This window comes from Falco rusticolus, chromosome 3 (assembly GCF_015220075.1).
Source record: "Falco rusticolus isolate bFalRus1 chromosome 3, bFalRus1.pri, whole genome shotgun sequence".
Classification (NCBI taxonomy): domain Eukaryota; kingdom Metazoa; phylum Chordata; class Aves; order Falconiformes; family Falconidae; genus Falco; species Falco rusticolus.
In genome coordinates, this window is record NC_051189.1 from 17404262 (window position 1) to 17420322 (window position 16061).

The window sequence follows — 16061 nt, forward strand, 5'->3', positions numbered from 1 at the left end:
CCTGTTCCCTCTCCTTTACAAGGATCATTTGCTACCACAGTGCCTGTGGCTGAGGGATCTTCCTGATCCCTCCTGCGACCTTCAGCACTTTCAAACTCCAGCTGAAACAAGTTCTTCCCATCTCTGTTTCTACCTCCCCCATCACCAACACTTACCTCATTTATAAGTGCGTGAGCACAGAGCTCCTACTGAGAGGTGCAGGATGAATGCTGCACGTGACAGCAAATGAGACAATTTAACTTTAGCTTTTTTTTAATAAACCTTTTATCCCAAAATAATCATGCCTTTATAAGGTCATTGAAAAACAGTTCAAATAATTACAAAACTATGCAAAGACTGAACTAACATTTATCTTTGTATACAGATTTTGCTGTTAATATTTAATCACTTGTCTGTAATAAACACTTGACTGAGAAATCAGTTTCTCCATAGCATCGAGGAATTTACTTTCAAACTCAGTTTCAGGTGCAGAATCAAACTTCCATTTTCAATGAAGCTGCAGCAGTATATTAAAGAAGATGTACATTAAGGATGAGTCTGAATGAGCAGCCAAAGAAGACATTAAAATATTCCAAGAGAGTTCCAGTTTCTGGTAAGAATAGTTATGTTTTCTTTTTACAAGGAATGAGATGTTTCAGGTTGATTAATTCTGTATGCCTGAATTTTATTTTTAACTGGAGTGTTTGTATATGATTGGTTACAGTGAGAGCCATAACCTACGCTCATCCTAGAACTATCCTATGACTGATCGCACCTGGCAGTGTGTAGATGAAGAGCACCAGGAAGACAGTGAGTATAAGCAGAATTATGCCGATGATGATGTACTTCTTGTAATTTCTCCAGATCAGGTGATACAAACACTTGAAAGGATTTACAAACCAAGAGAAGGATGTGTCTGGTCGGCTAAGGGGGAAGGAGAAAAAAAAAAAAAAAAAAAAAAAAGAACTTTTGTAAAAGCAGATCCAGCTGTTTCCAAAGCTACCATGCTGCAAAATACATATTTGAGTCTGAAAAGGACCTTTAACTCCTAGGAACACACTAAAGAGTTTAGAGGGAACTTCGAGTTTCACATACTATTGGGTCAATCTTCTTCCATCCATTCCACAGCCCAAGATCCACAAACCACTCAGAATGAAATTCCAGTTCACTCTTCATAACTACTCCAATTTAAGGCAGGATAAGGGGTTCAAAATTACAGACAAGACTATGATAAATCCTTAAGAAGAAATACAGACATCTTGAACTTGAGAACAAAAGCCTTCTGGTCATTGCAAGGAATTTAGCATTTGAAAAGGAAAGTTGAAAAAAGCATTTGAAAAATGTGGCACTACAAAAACATCCGATTGCTCAGTGAGTCATAGTGCCATAGCAGTCAGAGCCAGCTCAGGTCTGCCATATGGGCCAAAACAGCACATTTTCAGAAGAAATTTAAAGCAGGCCTTCTGAAACAGGGAGCTGAAGGAAACCCAAAACCTAGGTAGTTTGCCTGGGTACTAAAGAAAAGCCACCTTCTTCTGGTGGAGAATATCTGCATCCATGATCCTAACTTTTTTCCAAATGTTACCCCATGTCATATTCTCCTCCTTAACAAGGAGTTTCTTCACACTGTACAGCAAAGCTGGTTGCATACAGAGAGGAAAACTATGTTCTCCTTAGGGAAAATGTTGGTGTAGTCTCTCCTGTTGAAGGAATTCAAGCAATGTCTTAGTCACCTGGAGAATTCAGCGTTTAGCCTGTGGAAGTGAATGCCAATGTAACAAAGTCTGTAAATCTAAAAAGACTAGCTGAATATCTTTTAAATAAAGACTGTGTGTTATTCTGAAGTAGACTCAGAAATAAATCAAGAAATAACCCTTCCAGGTTAAAAGGAATTATTAAAAAAATGTATGCACTAAAGAGTACTTATTGAATCGCAGCCTTGAGTAACAAAACCATTAGTCTGTGTGTTCAACTCCTTAAGGGCTTTTCATAACCTTTAAAGACGGGAGGGGGAGGGGAGAAGCCAGACTTGCTCATTTAATTTGTTTCTTTGCAACATAGGCAATAGAATTCCCTATCAGCTATAGCAGCGTATTTATTATAAAGACTGCATCTGCAAAAGCATCTTTTCTTGATTGGCAGAGATGAAGAGATGGATATCCTTGTGGTGCTTTACAGTCACGGCACTTTATTTTTCATTTGCATGTTTTTCTTTAGTTCCCAGACATTTAATTTTTGTCCACCTTTGCTCCGGTACATTAAAGAGTCTGTTACTCTCTTGTAGTTTCTTAAGGTAATTTTGGGTTTGAAAGTATTTTGTTTCTTAATTTAAAAAATTAATTATGTAAAACAATCTGAAAAATTTGATGTGTGAGCCTCCATGATTAGCAAAAAAAAAAAGTGAACCTTTAGTATTGGCATAGATATATGGACGTGCTGACACGAAGTTCCTTGAGATCCACTTCTTCCTGGAGAACTCATTTGAAGTTCAGAAACATTTATCTGTTCTCTCTGTTGATTCTGACTACTCTGCATGCATGAACCACATCATATTTCATCACTTGGGGGCAGTGAGATGGCAAATTTTAATACCAGCTTTATGGACCTGGGGTATGTAATGCCTTCAGCTATAGTTTATTTCCTTTCCAGTGAGGGTCTAGCTAAAATAGTATTTACTATCCACGTGCTGGTGTTGCTTTAGCAACACCACTTAGGATTTATTTTGCTTAACTTTAAAACTTGGGTGTTCAGCCTGGTGAGTTGTGAGCTGTCTGTATGTGGAGAGGAAGGACCTTCTGGAGGATAATTCATCTCTTTCCCCAGATCCATCTTAAGATGTGTGTGTTAAGTAAATGGGATGACTACCCCACCTGTACTTGAGCAGCTACAGAAGGAGCCTGAATGGCTTGCTTCTGAAACAGGTAATGTTAAGTGAAACTAATTTCAGTTGAGGCATACATCTCAATTAAGAGTAGAACTGGGTTAAGCCATGTGTTGGCTGTGTATTTCATCATAAAAACCTAGATGTGGAGCCTCTCTAGTGCAAGATCCTGAGGGAGGCTCTGGTTTTGTGGCTTTGGGTCAAAACACCTGGAGGCCAGCTGCGCAGCAGAGAAGGGACCTCCAAGGTTAGTGACAACCTCTTGGCCCATTTGCAGATAAAATGGCCCTGAGGTGCGTGGGCTGGGCCTGAAAAAATGAGAGGAAAATTACATGATGCCTTTGTGCATGCTGCTGACAACCTGCACATGTAATCCTCCTGTTACATACAACACTCGCTCTTAAAACTGCCTTGGCTGACTGCTTCCCACCACATGTATTTCAGAGCTACCCCAGTCCTCTCTCCTCTGTAAGACAGTGCTTTAGCTTCCATTGCTGGGAATCTTTCAGGCAGACATCTGTCAGGCATGAATCATCCTACTTTTGGATAAAGATGTTGGGTGATATGATTAATCAAAGTCTTTCCAAGGTTAATTTTCAACAAGCCTCTGATACCTTTAATTTACAGGCTAAATTTATAACCTTTGTACGAGTATTGGCAATTCCACCTTTATGCTATTTTATCCTTTTTTGTGTTTATCCTGAGATATATATCAAACCAACAAAATTAAACAGAACATGCAATGATTACCATTATGATTAGCAATTGATTTTTGGTAGCAGGAAATACAACATCAATTACTCTCTTTTTTCTAAAAAAATCTAGCTCGTTACTTTAGTAGGACAAAGTGCGTGAGCCAAAACAGATTAGAGATATGTTTTTTCTGAATGCAAAAATCTCAGCCCGTAGTATTTTTTTAATGTGACAAATATTGAAAGATAAAATGCTTCTTCTAGATCATCTGCCTTTGTTAAACCACTTAAAAAGTTTTATGATGAAAAATAAGCATCTTCATTCTTTGATTATGAAGTACAAAAAAATTAGAGATAGATTTGTTAAAGTTGTATCATTCCTGTATGACCTGATTTTCACGTTTTATGACCTTCATCTGCAAGTGATTAATTTATGCAAAGATAGAGAGATGTATGCAGAGGTCAGTTTTCCACTGACACACAGAAACTAAGACATCTTTAAATGTGTGCAGATAATTCTTAGAATCACAGAATCATTTAGGTTGGAAAAGACCTTTGAGATCATGGAGTCCAACTGTTAACACTACCAAGTCCAACACTAAACCATGTTTCTAAGCACCATCTCTACACATCTTTTAAATGCCTGAAGGGACGGTGACTCAGCCACTTCCCTGGGCAGCCTGTCCCTATGCTTGACAACCCTTTCAGTGAATTTTTTCCCTAATATCCGAGGTTCTCATAATTAAAAAGCCCCAAACAAACAAATGACATAGGAAATACTTCATACAGTCATTTTAAAGCACATAAACATGAAGGCTCTACAGAGGGCTCTAGACAGGCTGAGCTGAGGCCAGTTGTATAAGGTTCAAGAAGGCTTAGGGCTGGCTCCCACATTTGGGTCAACCAACCCCAGGCAGCACTACAGGCTGGGGCAGAGCAGCTGGGAAGCTGACTGGGGGGAAAGGACCTGGGAATGGTGATCAACTGCTGGCTGAGCATGAGCCAGCTGTGTGCCCAGGTGGCCAAGAAGGCCAACAGCACCCTGGTTTGTATCCAAAACAGTGTGGCCAGCAGGACTGTCCCCCTGTACTTGGCACTGGTGAGGCCACACCTAAAATATCTTCATTTTTGGGCCCCTCACTTCAAGGGACATTGAGGTGTTGGAGTGTGTCCAGAGATGGGCAACGGGGCTGGTGAAGAGTCTAGAGAACAAGTCTGATGAGGAGCAGCTGAGGGAACTGGGGGTATTTAGCCTGGAGAAAAGGAGGCTGAGGGGGGACCTTCTCGCTGTCTGCAACTCCCTGACAGGGAGCTGTAGCCAGGTGGGGGTCGGTCTCTTCTCCCAGATAACAAGCAATAGGACAAGACAAAATTACATCAAGTTGCACCAGGGGAGGTTTAGATTGGATATTAGGAAAAATTTCTTCCCTGCAAGGGTTGCCAAGCATTGGACCAGGCTTCCCAGGGAGTGGTTGAGTCACCATCCCTGAAGGTATTTGAAAGACGTGTAGATGTGGCACTTAGGGACGTGGTTTAGTGATGAACTTGGCAGTGCTGGGTTAACGGTTGGACTTGATGATCTTAAAGATCTTTTCCAACCAAAATGATTCTATGATTAATAAATAGAATTCATCTGATCTCTATAGGTGGCCAAAGTGAGGTGTTGTGTGTATGCATAAGTTATGATGGTTTAAGAGATTATCACGTGCCAGGTCAGCTATGGAATGAGCTCACATGTGAACTCTAGCTGAGGACAAACATTCAGCAATGCTATTTATTTGGGCTTGCAGAGGACAGCATTTAATCTAACCTGGAAGGTGGTGCCAGCTACAAATGCCAGCAGCAAGGCAATGCACAAGTTGGACAAATGGCTTGCTCAAGGTTACAGTAGGAAAGAGGAGAAAAGCCAGCAGAGAAGCAAGGAGACCTGACCTTTCACATCTCCTGCTGAATTCCCCTTCACAAGTTCATTTAATGAGTATGTTCTTACTCACTGTGGTTTTTCCAAGGGCTCGGGCTCCTTTCGAGCTTTTCCTACAGGATTCTTCTCAGCTTCTTCTGCTGTGACTAGGTGAAACTCAGCTTCCACCTTGCCCTGGATCAGAGAGATCATACATAAGCATCCAGTCCTAGGTTATTATTAGTAAATCACACCAGGATTTGGCTTGTGGAGAAATTATGGAACCAGCCAAGGGCAAAGGAAATTGATTAAAGAAAATAAGATAATTTTTTTGCAATTAAAGAAAAAGCACAAAGGAAATGCAGGCACCAAGTTCTGACTTATGTTCAAGGACCAAGAGGAAAGAGAGGTAGGGTGTTTTCTTCCAGACCTATAAATATGTTTTCTGTTTCCTAAACTATAACATAATTAATCCAAGAAGACCTGTCTTCTATCTATTGCACACCTGGGTGAGCTGAATTGCCGAGCTGGAAGCTGTGTTTCCAACATGGGTCAGGTGTAGCCCACCAACAGGGAGGAAATTCAGCCAGTCACAAGTGCTGGAGCAGTTGATCTGTGGGGTCTCAGCTCACAAAAGGAAGGTGGGTAGAAGTGAGATCTATGTGCAGAAAATATCATGCAGTCCTAGAGCTCTGTTCAGAGTAAAGGAATAGTGGTCTGTCAGATGGATTCAGTCAATTTTCTTGACGAATGGCCAGAAGATGATACTCAGAGCTGTGACCAAAGGAGAACTTTGTTCAGCCCCAACTTACTGATAATTTCTAGAATTCAGAAAAGTCATAATGTGATTTAACTGTTGATTTACTGCTTGTTTTCACTGTAACAAGCCATTAAAACTTGTTGAGTGACTAATAAAATATTAGCACATATAAAAGGTCATGTCTGCTATGCCTTGCATTAGAAATATGTAATATGAGTTATTTGGACTCATAGTATCAACTGTGATTTCTGCTATGGAAACTAGAGCTTCCTAAATATGGATTAAAAATCTGTTTTTCATTTACAGCAACAAATCTGTTTATATTTCTGTCTGTGTTAGGTTACAGGGATGTGCTCTCTTTTCCCTGTTCTTTCAGGTAATGTTCTTCAGTACTATTGCCACTATAGATTCAATTAGGCTAAAGAAAAAAAATAATAAAATATTTCAGAGATTTAAAGATTCTAGTAATGATTAAGAGTGGGTAAATCAAATCAGCTTCATAAAATCTGCTGTGATGGATGAAAACCAGACAAATGGCATTTCATTTGTTTGTTATTTTCCTACCCCATACCTTCGTGGATATCAAAAACTAGAGGGTTAATCTATGGCTAATGGCTGGGATTCAGCACAGAACTGGGCTGAAAGAAGGATGCAGATAAAAGGGATCAGTGTGGAAGACTAGGAGATCAATAGATGAAAGTGGACTGGGAGAAAGAATCAACTGTACTAGGGCTGAGAAAATGGAGGTAAAGCAGGGATTTGGGAGCAGAGTCCATTCACTAAGTATGCAGTCACCTGCAATCTGAAGAAGGCAATTAACTTGAAGATGGCACTTTTTATTAAAGCATTCTTCTTGCTGGAATGGACAGAAATATGAAGGAAGGGTGAGGTTTAGGAAAACCCTTGGAGAATCAATGGAAGGCTAGAGAGGGAGGGAGGGAGAAGGGCCAAAGCAGGTGAATTTGTAGAGGGCTATGCTACAGGAAGGCAGCTTGTAGCTCTTGGTGCGCATCCCCAAAGGGATCTGGATGCACCTAAAGAGACTTCAACCACACTAATCCCTGGACTGGACTGTCAGGATGCCTGGGTTCAGGTCCAAGCTCCCAAAGTACTCTGTGGCCACGTGAGCACACCAGCTTGGGTTTCTTTACTAGCTCACACAGCTCTGCTTCATGCTCTTTTTCATATAGACATACCCCAAAGATCATGTGCAGAGTTAATCATCAGAATGTACTTCATGCCTAGATATATGCACTCCACCTAGGAAACAGAGGATCAGAGTTGTCTTTCATTTACACTGAGAATCCCTATACTGCTGTAACAGTACAAAGAGGCCTTAAAGACAGGAAAAATTGAGAAGTTGTTTTAAACACTGAGAATTTCTGTATTTCATTATCCAATTCAGTATTCCAGTAGCTCCAGATTATACACAGAAAGCACTACAACATTATGAAGGGAAGCTGCAGCAGAAACCCCTGAGAAAAATGGCTAGGTACATGCTGAGTGAGATTTACACACTCCTGTAAGCCTTGTTATGCTAGAGATTTGGGGTAAATGAAAACTTCTGGGGCAGCATTTATATTCTTCCTAGGAGGATACTTCTAAACATAACAAGTCTTGTAGAGTTTGGGGGAAGCTGCATTGCCCTTTGCATTCCTTTATACCAATTGTATCCTGCCACTAAACCAGAAAAAAATTGGCTTATTGAGCACACAGGGGCTGTGCTCTTTCTAGTTGAGATGTGTCACTGTCAAGGAGAATAATGGCAGGTTCCAAAATCTGTTCCTTTGCCCTAGTTGGAGTGAGAAATAAATAGTAAAGAAATAAATACACAGGTGAGATTCCTCCCAGGATTTCCTCAGCTGACAAAGTTGTCTGTAAACACCTGATTTTCTACTCTACCCATCCACTGTGCTGGGCAATGAACAGTGGAAGAAAGCAAGGAACAAGTACGAAGTGCTCTGGTTGCCTGGGATGATCTGAACCAGATCTATGGGGAACCACTAAACCATTTAGAGGAGCCCTATGGCTTGCCAGTGGTGATTCTTCTTCAGATACCATATCCAAAATTAGCATCTGTCTGTTTCAGGACCTTAGCAGAGCATATCGGTCCCAGAGAAAAGCTGTTCATCTGTAGCGAGCTGCTTACCGTGAGCTCCCCAGCTTTGATAAAAGGCCACCAGCCCCTGACGCGCTTCTGCTGAAATATGGAGATCTTGTTTTCTGCACTTGCTGCCACAACTATGTCTAGGTCACAGCTCTTGGCTGTCTTTGCTGCTCGAGGGAATCCATTCAGGTTCAGTTCAAGCGTGCCTGGAGGGAGAAGGAATGTGACAAGACTCAGAAACCAGAAAGACACAAAGGCATTCAAACAGTGGCTTCCAAATGAGATACATGGAGCAATGCAGCAGCTTGGGCCCAAGCTTCAGAGCTGGGGATCTCTCTGTACTGTCAGTTGTTCATTTGTGTTGCCCTGGCATTGTCTTATCTGAGTTCCTAATTATTCCCTCTCCAAGAAATGTCTAAGTTTACAATGTAGTGCTTCAGAGAAAGACAAGCAAAAAGTTGGGTCTCAGACACCTCTCTGTATGTACCTCTACAAAACACAGGTCTGGCAGGACCTCCAGTGATGTTCAGGCAGATCTATTGCATACTTACCCAAGAAATCATCTGAAGAGAGGGTTTCAAAGTCCCACACCTGAAGAACCAGCTCAGCAGGTATTTTGCGCTCTGACTTTTCCAAGGAAAATATGTTTTCTCTTTTACTAACCACCACTTGTTTCTCTGCTGGGAGATAGTGGAACGGGAACACAAAGCGCCAGTTGAAGTTACCCTCTCCTGTCAAGGAGTTGTAATGTACATCTGTCTCCTGCTTGTCCTCTTCCAGGCCCTTTATCCATCTGTAGCAAGCACACAGTGGAAAGCACTGCTGTCACCAGGGGAGCTTGAATTATGGTTGCCATTATTTGGTTACAAGCGTGATCATTTACTAATTCCTACCTAATCAGTCAGAGGCAACACACTGTTCAGGACTGTGACATGCACCAACAGCCCTGGCTCCGGGATCTCAGCCACCACCTCCCCACCATGGCACAGGCTGCAGCAATGGCCAGTGATGACCAAAAGCCAAGAGTGAGAATATGATTTCTATTTTGATCAGACCCCAAAATACCAGTTGGAATTTGCTCTTGGCCAAAACGTCTGTCTTCTTTGGGACTGACAAAGACAGAATCAGTCATTTGCCCACCACTTACCACCCAGCATTCATGTTGTGCCACACTAATAAATACTGTGTCAGTGTCAAAGACTGATTTCAGTGCTCGGTATTAGAGTCTAAATTGTTTGCAGCTGCTGTTTGGGGGTATAAACATGGTGAAAGTATGGCTGAAAAGGTCTCTCTTTTTTCTTATGATTTCCTCTTGGTTTCTGCTACAGTGTGCACAAGATCTGATGTGCAATGCTACGGTACAAAAGGACAACACTTTCCTAAACATAATCTTCTCTTCTGGAGAGCTCCACTGAGGTAACGATCCAGCTAGATATATTTTAGCTGTAAAGATAGTTTATCACAGCTTGAGTAAAGATTAGCATTTTTTGGTGCTACATCCAAAGTGTGGCTTTTCCCTTGCAAGCCTCATTATTTCAAAAAGGAATCAGGAAAAACAGTAATAATCCCAAGCATGGCATGTCCCCCAGTGCAAATCCATGCCCGGGGACAGATCCAGTGCCACATGCAATGTCTGAACACAATGAGATTTGTGTCTTCATCATAAAGGCACAAAATTAAAAAGTTTTCCACTCCCTGTCACACTGCTCTGGCATTGATAGTGATGTCCTCATGTTATCACACAGCTCAGCCCAAAGGCTGGCTCCTAGTTATTCCCTCAATTTTTCACTCTCAGAGCTACTCTGCTACTGCTCTGAACACATTAGTTTATTGCTAAGTTGGACATATCTGTGTAAACACCAGTGATTTAAGAGCAGCTCCTCTCAGGGAACTACAAGGGGAGGTTTGCTCAGCCAGTGCATGCAGTAACTGCACTTGTGGCACGCTGGGGGCCGTACGGCTGTATTAGCACCTGCTTTACCTGGGTTAGTATCACCCACTCCAAAGGAGTGGTACTGTTCCTGGTGCCCCACACAGTTCGGTCAGAGCTAATGCAAGTTTGCCTGGTAAAATGCAGGTAGGTATACCCTAAACAGAAGTAAGAGCTGCTACCAGATTGCCCTGTCTTACGCTTACTTTGGATTTCTTATTGCGTTCACATGATTTTCAGAACCTGCAAGGTGGAAAACATCCTCCTTTCCCTGCTCCATCAGTCCCAGTGCTCCCTCCCCCAGCTCTTTGCATTTAGTCTTTGGCAATCCTGAAACAACTTTTTAGGGAAATTCATGTTGCCATATGCCTAGCACTCTACAAATTCAGATTTTTCCAGGACTCCACAATGACACAATTCATACTGGCATATTAATCTCACTCTCTAGCAGTGGAAACACAGCAAGAAATCTATGACCAATCTTGCATCTGAGATTTCCAATATTTCCTACTAACACTTATACCATAATTTCCCCCCAAGCCTTTCTGGTACCTGCATCCAAAGCCTGCTCAGAAGCAAAAGGTGCAAAGCAGTACTCCAAAACAGGCAAGTAATTTTAGGAAGTAACCTGCTAAAATCTCAGGAAAAAGCTGGTCTGAGTGTCAAGCTTCCCTTTTGCTCTCTCCCTTTTCATTTCTGTTATGTGATATGGTTTACTGATTATCCCAGTTACATCTGTGAAGCTGTGGCAGACGTTTTGTCTGCAGCAGGAAGGAGGCGGAGAGCAGAAAGCACACATGATGTTCCTCCCAGCATGGCCATGGTCATTCACCCACACATGCTCCCTACATGAAGTTTAGAAAATATTTCCAATAGAAATAACCTGGCAAACATCTGATTTCTCGTTTCTGATATGTTCATAATTCCCTTTTCTCTGATTATGCCAGATCTCCCTGCAGCTGTGTAAACTCTTACAGTTCAAATTCTCTAAGTATTTTATTTTGCTAAACTGTGGGCTTGGTTCTCTTCTTGTGCCATCTCTGCCTGAGCGGGAAAGAACAAATAGTGTCATTTTACAGTGACTTGATTTTAAGAACAGAAAAAAAAAAAAAAAGCAAAAAAAAAAGCAGTATGCAATACAGCTGAGTAATTTAGGCAGGCATTTAGAGCAAAATGCCCAGGTCACAGAAATAGCTTATTGGATATTCTCAACAACATAACTTTTTTGTCTGATTTTTGAATGAAATATTACATGTTCTTTTGAAAACAAGTCCTGAAGAACTTACCCTTTTACATAGATATCACTTGATTTTTGCCCCGTGAAGATATTTTCATCTTCTAGAATTACATCCTCTGTATTCCAGATTATTACCCTCAGTTCGTAGCTGGAAAAGAAAAGAGAAGAAAGTATGACTGCATATACTTAAGCTCTGGTCAGACACTAATGTAAACTTCTATCAAATCATGGTTTTATGAAGTGAGAAATGTTGTATCTGTGCAAAACTTTTAAAAAAAGAGCCTCAGGCCTCTTCTGTTTAAAAAAGTCTAGAGATAGAGTGGGGATAGTGGCTCCTCTCAACTCTTGGAATATGCTGAATGACAGCGGAGTCACTGCCAGCTTTGGAGGGATGGAAAATTCCTTGCTTTTTGTGTGCCTGTTCCTTGTCATTTCTTTTCACAAAAATGCTGAAGTGAAATAAAGCAAAGCTGATCTGAACAACATCATCGAATCAGTCTCCAAAACAGCCAGCAGTTTGCCAATAAAAACCAGAGTTCCCTCAGAGGTGCTTTTCTGAAGAAATGCCTAAAACCATTATTTTTGGTGCAATGCAGTGCATTAAAAGGCACTGTTTAGAGATATTTTCATGTAAGCAAGCACAATCATCTTTAGAAGCAACAGTAAAAGGAATTAATGTTTTCCCATCCTTTCCACTCCCTATATACAGACATTTATGGTGGCCATCCAAAGCTCTAGAAATACAAAGTGAAATACAGATGTTGCAGGTGAGATAAAAAAATTGATACTCAAAAATTTAGGTATGCCTTGAGTCATTGTATGGTCTGCAAAATAAAATAAAAAACCCCTATGTTTGAGAAAACCAACATACGGTTTTTCTGATGTAACGTGTTGTCTTGGAAATAGCCTCAGCCTCAGATGTGAAGCAGTTTGCCCTAGAAGTTACCAGATACCCTAGGTAATGGAGCTCTTAAGGAGGTGTCAACCATGAAAATCAAGCCTCTGCACTAACCAAAGAAACTTTCATCTGCAGTGCTCCGTCAGAGTCTTGTTCAGTTGAAGACTGTCAACAAGAAATGTTTTCACAAAGTGTCTGAAGTCTTGTGGAGCCTGGAGCCTGTTTTGCTGCAGCAAATATGCTTTTCCTCAGCAAAATGTGTAACTCATGTTTGCATGCTTACTTTCTTTCTCAAAATTAACTGTTTGACAATATTTTCCCCTGCTTGTGTAGACTACAAAAATGGCAGTGACAATTTGGTTTTGTGGGTATGATTAGTTCTAAAGCTTTTTGAACTGGAAAATGCTTGTTATTAAGGGTCTTTACAGAAAGTTCTGGTTTGAAGAAAGTAGTTACATAGACTTACTTTTGTCAAATCTTGGCTTTTGTGAAAGGAAAAAAGTTTTTATTACGTTGTTTCTTGTTCAAACATAAATAATACTTTAATAGTACCTGGTGCTGCTTCAGACATAAAATTATCAGGAAAGGCCTTCCTAAAATATTGGAATAAAGCTGACACAGGATGGGCTGAGAACTCTGTTGTAGTTTTTGTGTTTCATTTACAAACATTCACTCAGCTTGAAGAACTATGTGTAGCATTGCATATAAAGCGTCATAAGTATCTGTGTGAAATCTGACAGGTTATTCCAAACATATCTCTTCTATATGTTGCTGCTTTATGTGTTTCTTGATCTTATCTTTGAATGAAGTGCTGGGATCCAATAGATGTAATACTACTGCATCAGACTGAAGATCTCATCCAGGGTCAAATAAGTTATCTAGCTGAAAGAGGTAGTGAAACTGGAATTACTTCTTTCAGCTCAACAAGTGGATGATAGCATCAGAATTATTAAAGGACTCTTCCTTCTAGCTAGCTGAAATCTCTGTATGAAAAGGGGATCTTTTACAAAGAGGTGTGTGATATCCCAAATGTTCTTTCAGTAGTTCCACGGAGGAGACAAAACTACATGCTCTCATTTGCCTTGAAGTCACGTGAAGCTACGAAAACTTTTCTCAGGATCACAGAAGTTTGTTGTGATAGTTCTTTTATAGTTCTTTCCAGACATTTAAGGAAGACTCAGTCTTTGAAGACTTATGTCATTAGGCTGGGAGGAAAGCACATAGTATTACCCTTTGGGCTTTCTTGGTGAAATGTCCACTGGGGGTCCTGGCAGAGGCATGTCTTTAGGAAACATGTCGACCCACATCTGTACACGCCCCTTGAAAACAAAGAGAGAAACATCTCTGTAACCCTATTTTAGAGAGACTTTAAAAGCCTTTAACTGTAGTCCTGATGTCCAAAACCACCACTTCCTCTATAAACACCAACCAGCTCACTATCCTGTAACGATGATTTAATCTATAAGGTTACTATACAATGTATTTTTTTCATACACGTATTCTATCAGTCTCTCAGGGATTTGGTGAAGTTGGAATTGAGCTCAAACATTGGCAACTTTAAGGTAAAAATCATATTAAAATAGTACCTTATGAATGGGGAAAAAAAGATTCACAGAATGACAGAATGGTTGGGGTTGGAAGGGACCTCTGGAGACCATCTAGTCCAACTCCTTGCTAAGGCAGGTTCACCTAGAGCAGGTTGAACAGGATCGTGTCCAGGTGGGTTTTGAATGTCTCCAGAGGAGGAGACCCCACAGCCTCTCTGGGCAGCCTGTTCCAGTGCTCTGTCACCCCCAAGGTAAAGAAGTTTGTCCTCATTTTTAGACAGAACCACCTGTCCAGGGCTGCAATCCTACTTGTTGCCTTGCTTCCTCCATACAGGACCCTGAACTCCACTATCTCATGGTGACTGCAGACAAGGATACCCCAACCATTCCTTCTCTGTTTGTGAGTACAAGGTCAGGCAGCACACCTTGCCTCATTGGCTCCTCCACCACCTGTGTCAAAAAGTCATCAGCAATACTCTGAGGAACCTCCTGGACTGTGTGTCCTAGCTGTATTGTCTTTCCAGAAGGTATCAGACTGGTATAAGTCCCCCATGAGGACCAAAGCCTATGATCATAAGGGTACTTCCAGCTGTCTGTAGAGGGCCTCATCAACTTCCTCTTCCTGATCACGTGGCCTGTAGTAAACACTCACAACAGTGTCACCCACATTAGCCTGCCCCTTAATCCTCACCCATAAACTTTCAATGCGTTCTTCACGCGCCCCTAGGCAGAGCTCAATATGTTTCCATTTGCTCTCTCACACAAAGAGCAACTCCCAAGAACTAAAGTCTAAACACAAGCAGAGTTTGGGTTAACTTAATGCAGTAAAGCATTTGAAAGTATGAAAATGTGAAGTTACACCTTTTGTGATTACTGTGTATTTGGGTAACTGGCCGTACATACATGTGTGACAATTTCCAGGTTGATACGGTACAAAGTCTCATCTGTGGTACAACACTCGGATGCTCTGTAAGTTTGCAGGTGCAAATAGAAACCACAATAACTGGAGGAAAGAAAAACTGCTCCTGGGTCTACCAGAAGCAACTATCAGAAGGTGGTCCATCACCACCACCTCTGAGCTGCTCTACCTGTTCCATGCCTGGCTTATCCTTGTGGTAGAGAGGCCGAGTCTCAATGTGCTCTGGTACCAGTTTGTATCCAGCTCCAGGGATTTCTTCCCAAGCATGTAAAACCTTTAAGGAGAGATGTTCATACGATTCAACTGGCTCCTCTACACAAAAAAAAAAAGTCAAACAAAAAGAACAGAGAGAGCTGAATTACAATGTTGGACCCCTTGGTAACACATTCCATTAATTATTCAAGTTGGTCATTAAAAATTTTCTTGAGCTAAAAGGAAGGTTTTATGAATCCCAGCTAAGTAAAGAAAGGTCTTGAAATGCATTTAGTTCTTGTAAATAAAGGTACACACCATGGTAACTAGGAGATTAGCACTTAGGCAGCATTTTATCTGCAACACACAGCAAGTAATTTTGCTATTACAGCAGTAGTTTCTAACAGCAAGAAAGAAGACTGAACTAACCTTTTCACAGAAAATTGCAAATGTGAGGCTTTTTTACAGCTCATGAAAGACAAGGAGACTTGATTGTGACAAAGCTGACAGAAAATAGGCATTAGTAATTATATAATGCGCCTTATTTTGCCTCATGATGGCAGCAGTGAAAACCCTCCTGGACAACTGAATCACACCTCAAAGGAAAAGGGTTGAAGTTCACAGGCAACAACATGTCACCTCTTGAACATTTTAGCTTGGCCACTGGAGGAAGGGAGACGCCAGAGATAGCACCTCAAGGAAGGATCAGTGCCAATACTAAAAGTAGGGTGGATATTGGAAAGCAGAGACAGGCTTTTGATCTCTTGAGCTTCTCTTTCTTGTCATTTTTTGTGGGCTCAACACAAAAGGAACCCAGACTTTTGAAGAGGGGTATCTCCTAGATTAGAAGTACCCAAGTGAGAAGTTGGCTTCTTTGTGTCAGCAAACTGATATCACTTTTCCTAGGGGTGTTGCTATCTCCGAGTTGCTGATAGTTCACAAAAATGTTTGTTTGTGATTTAAACAGTAGATATTAAACACTTCACAATGGCTTAAAGAGTGAGGAAGGATGACCCTGT

General features: G+C 41.1%; 1 protein-coding gene across 1 annotated transcript in view; it reads right to left on the bottom strand.

Moving 5' to 3' along the window:
• Positions 1 to 352: 352 nt before the first annotated feature.
• FER1L6 (fer-1 like family member 6) overlaps positions 353 to 16061 on the bottom strand; it is a 74530-nt gene continuing 58821 nt past the window's right edge. The window contains exons 36-42 of the mRNA XM_037379053.1: positions 15020 to 15162; positions 13615 to 13703; positions 11536 to 11634; positions 8871 to 9112; positions 8362 to 8525; positions 5547 to 5647; positions 353 to 903 (exon numbers count right to left, since the gene is read on the bottom strand). Coding sequence (XP_037234950.1) covers positions 723 to 903; positions 5547 to 5647; positions 8362 to 8525; positions 8871 to 9112; positions 11536 to 11634; positions 13615 to 13703; positions 15020 to 15162 — 1019 coding nt within the window. The 3' untranslated portion in view covers positions 353 to 722. The remainder of the gene's footprint in view (positions 904 to 5546; positions 5648 to 8361; positions 8526 to 8870; positions 9113 to 11535; positions 11635 to 13614; positions 13704 to 15019; positions 15163 to 16061) is intronic.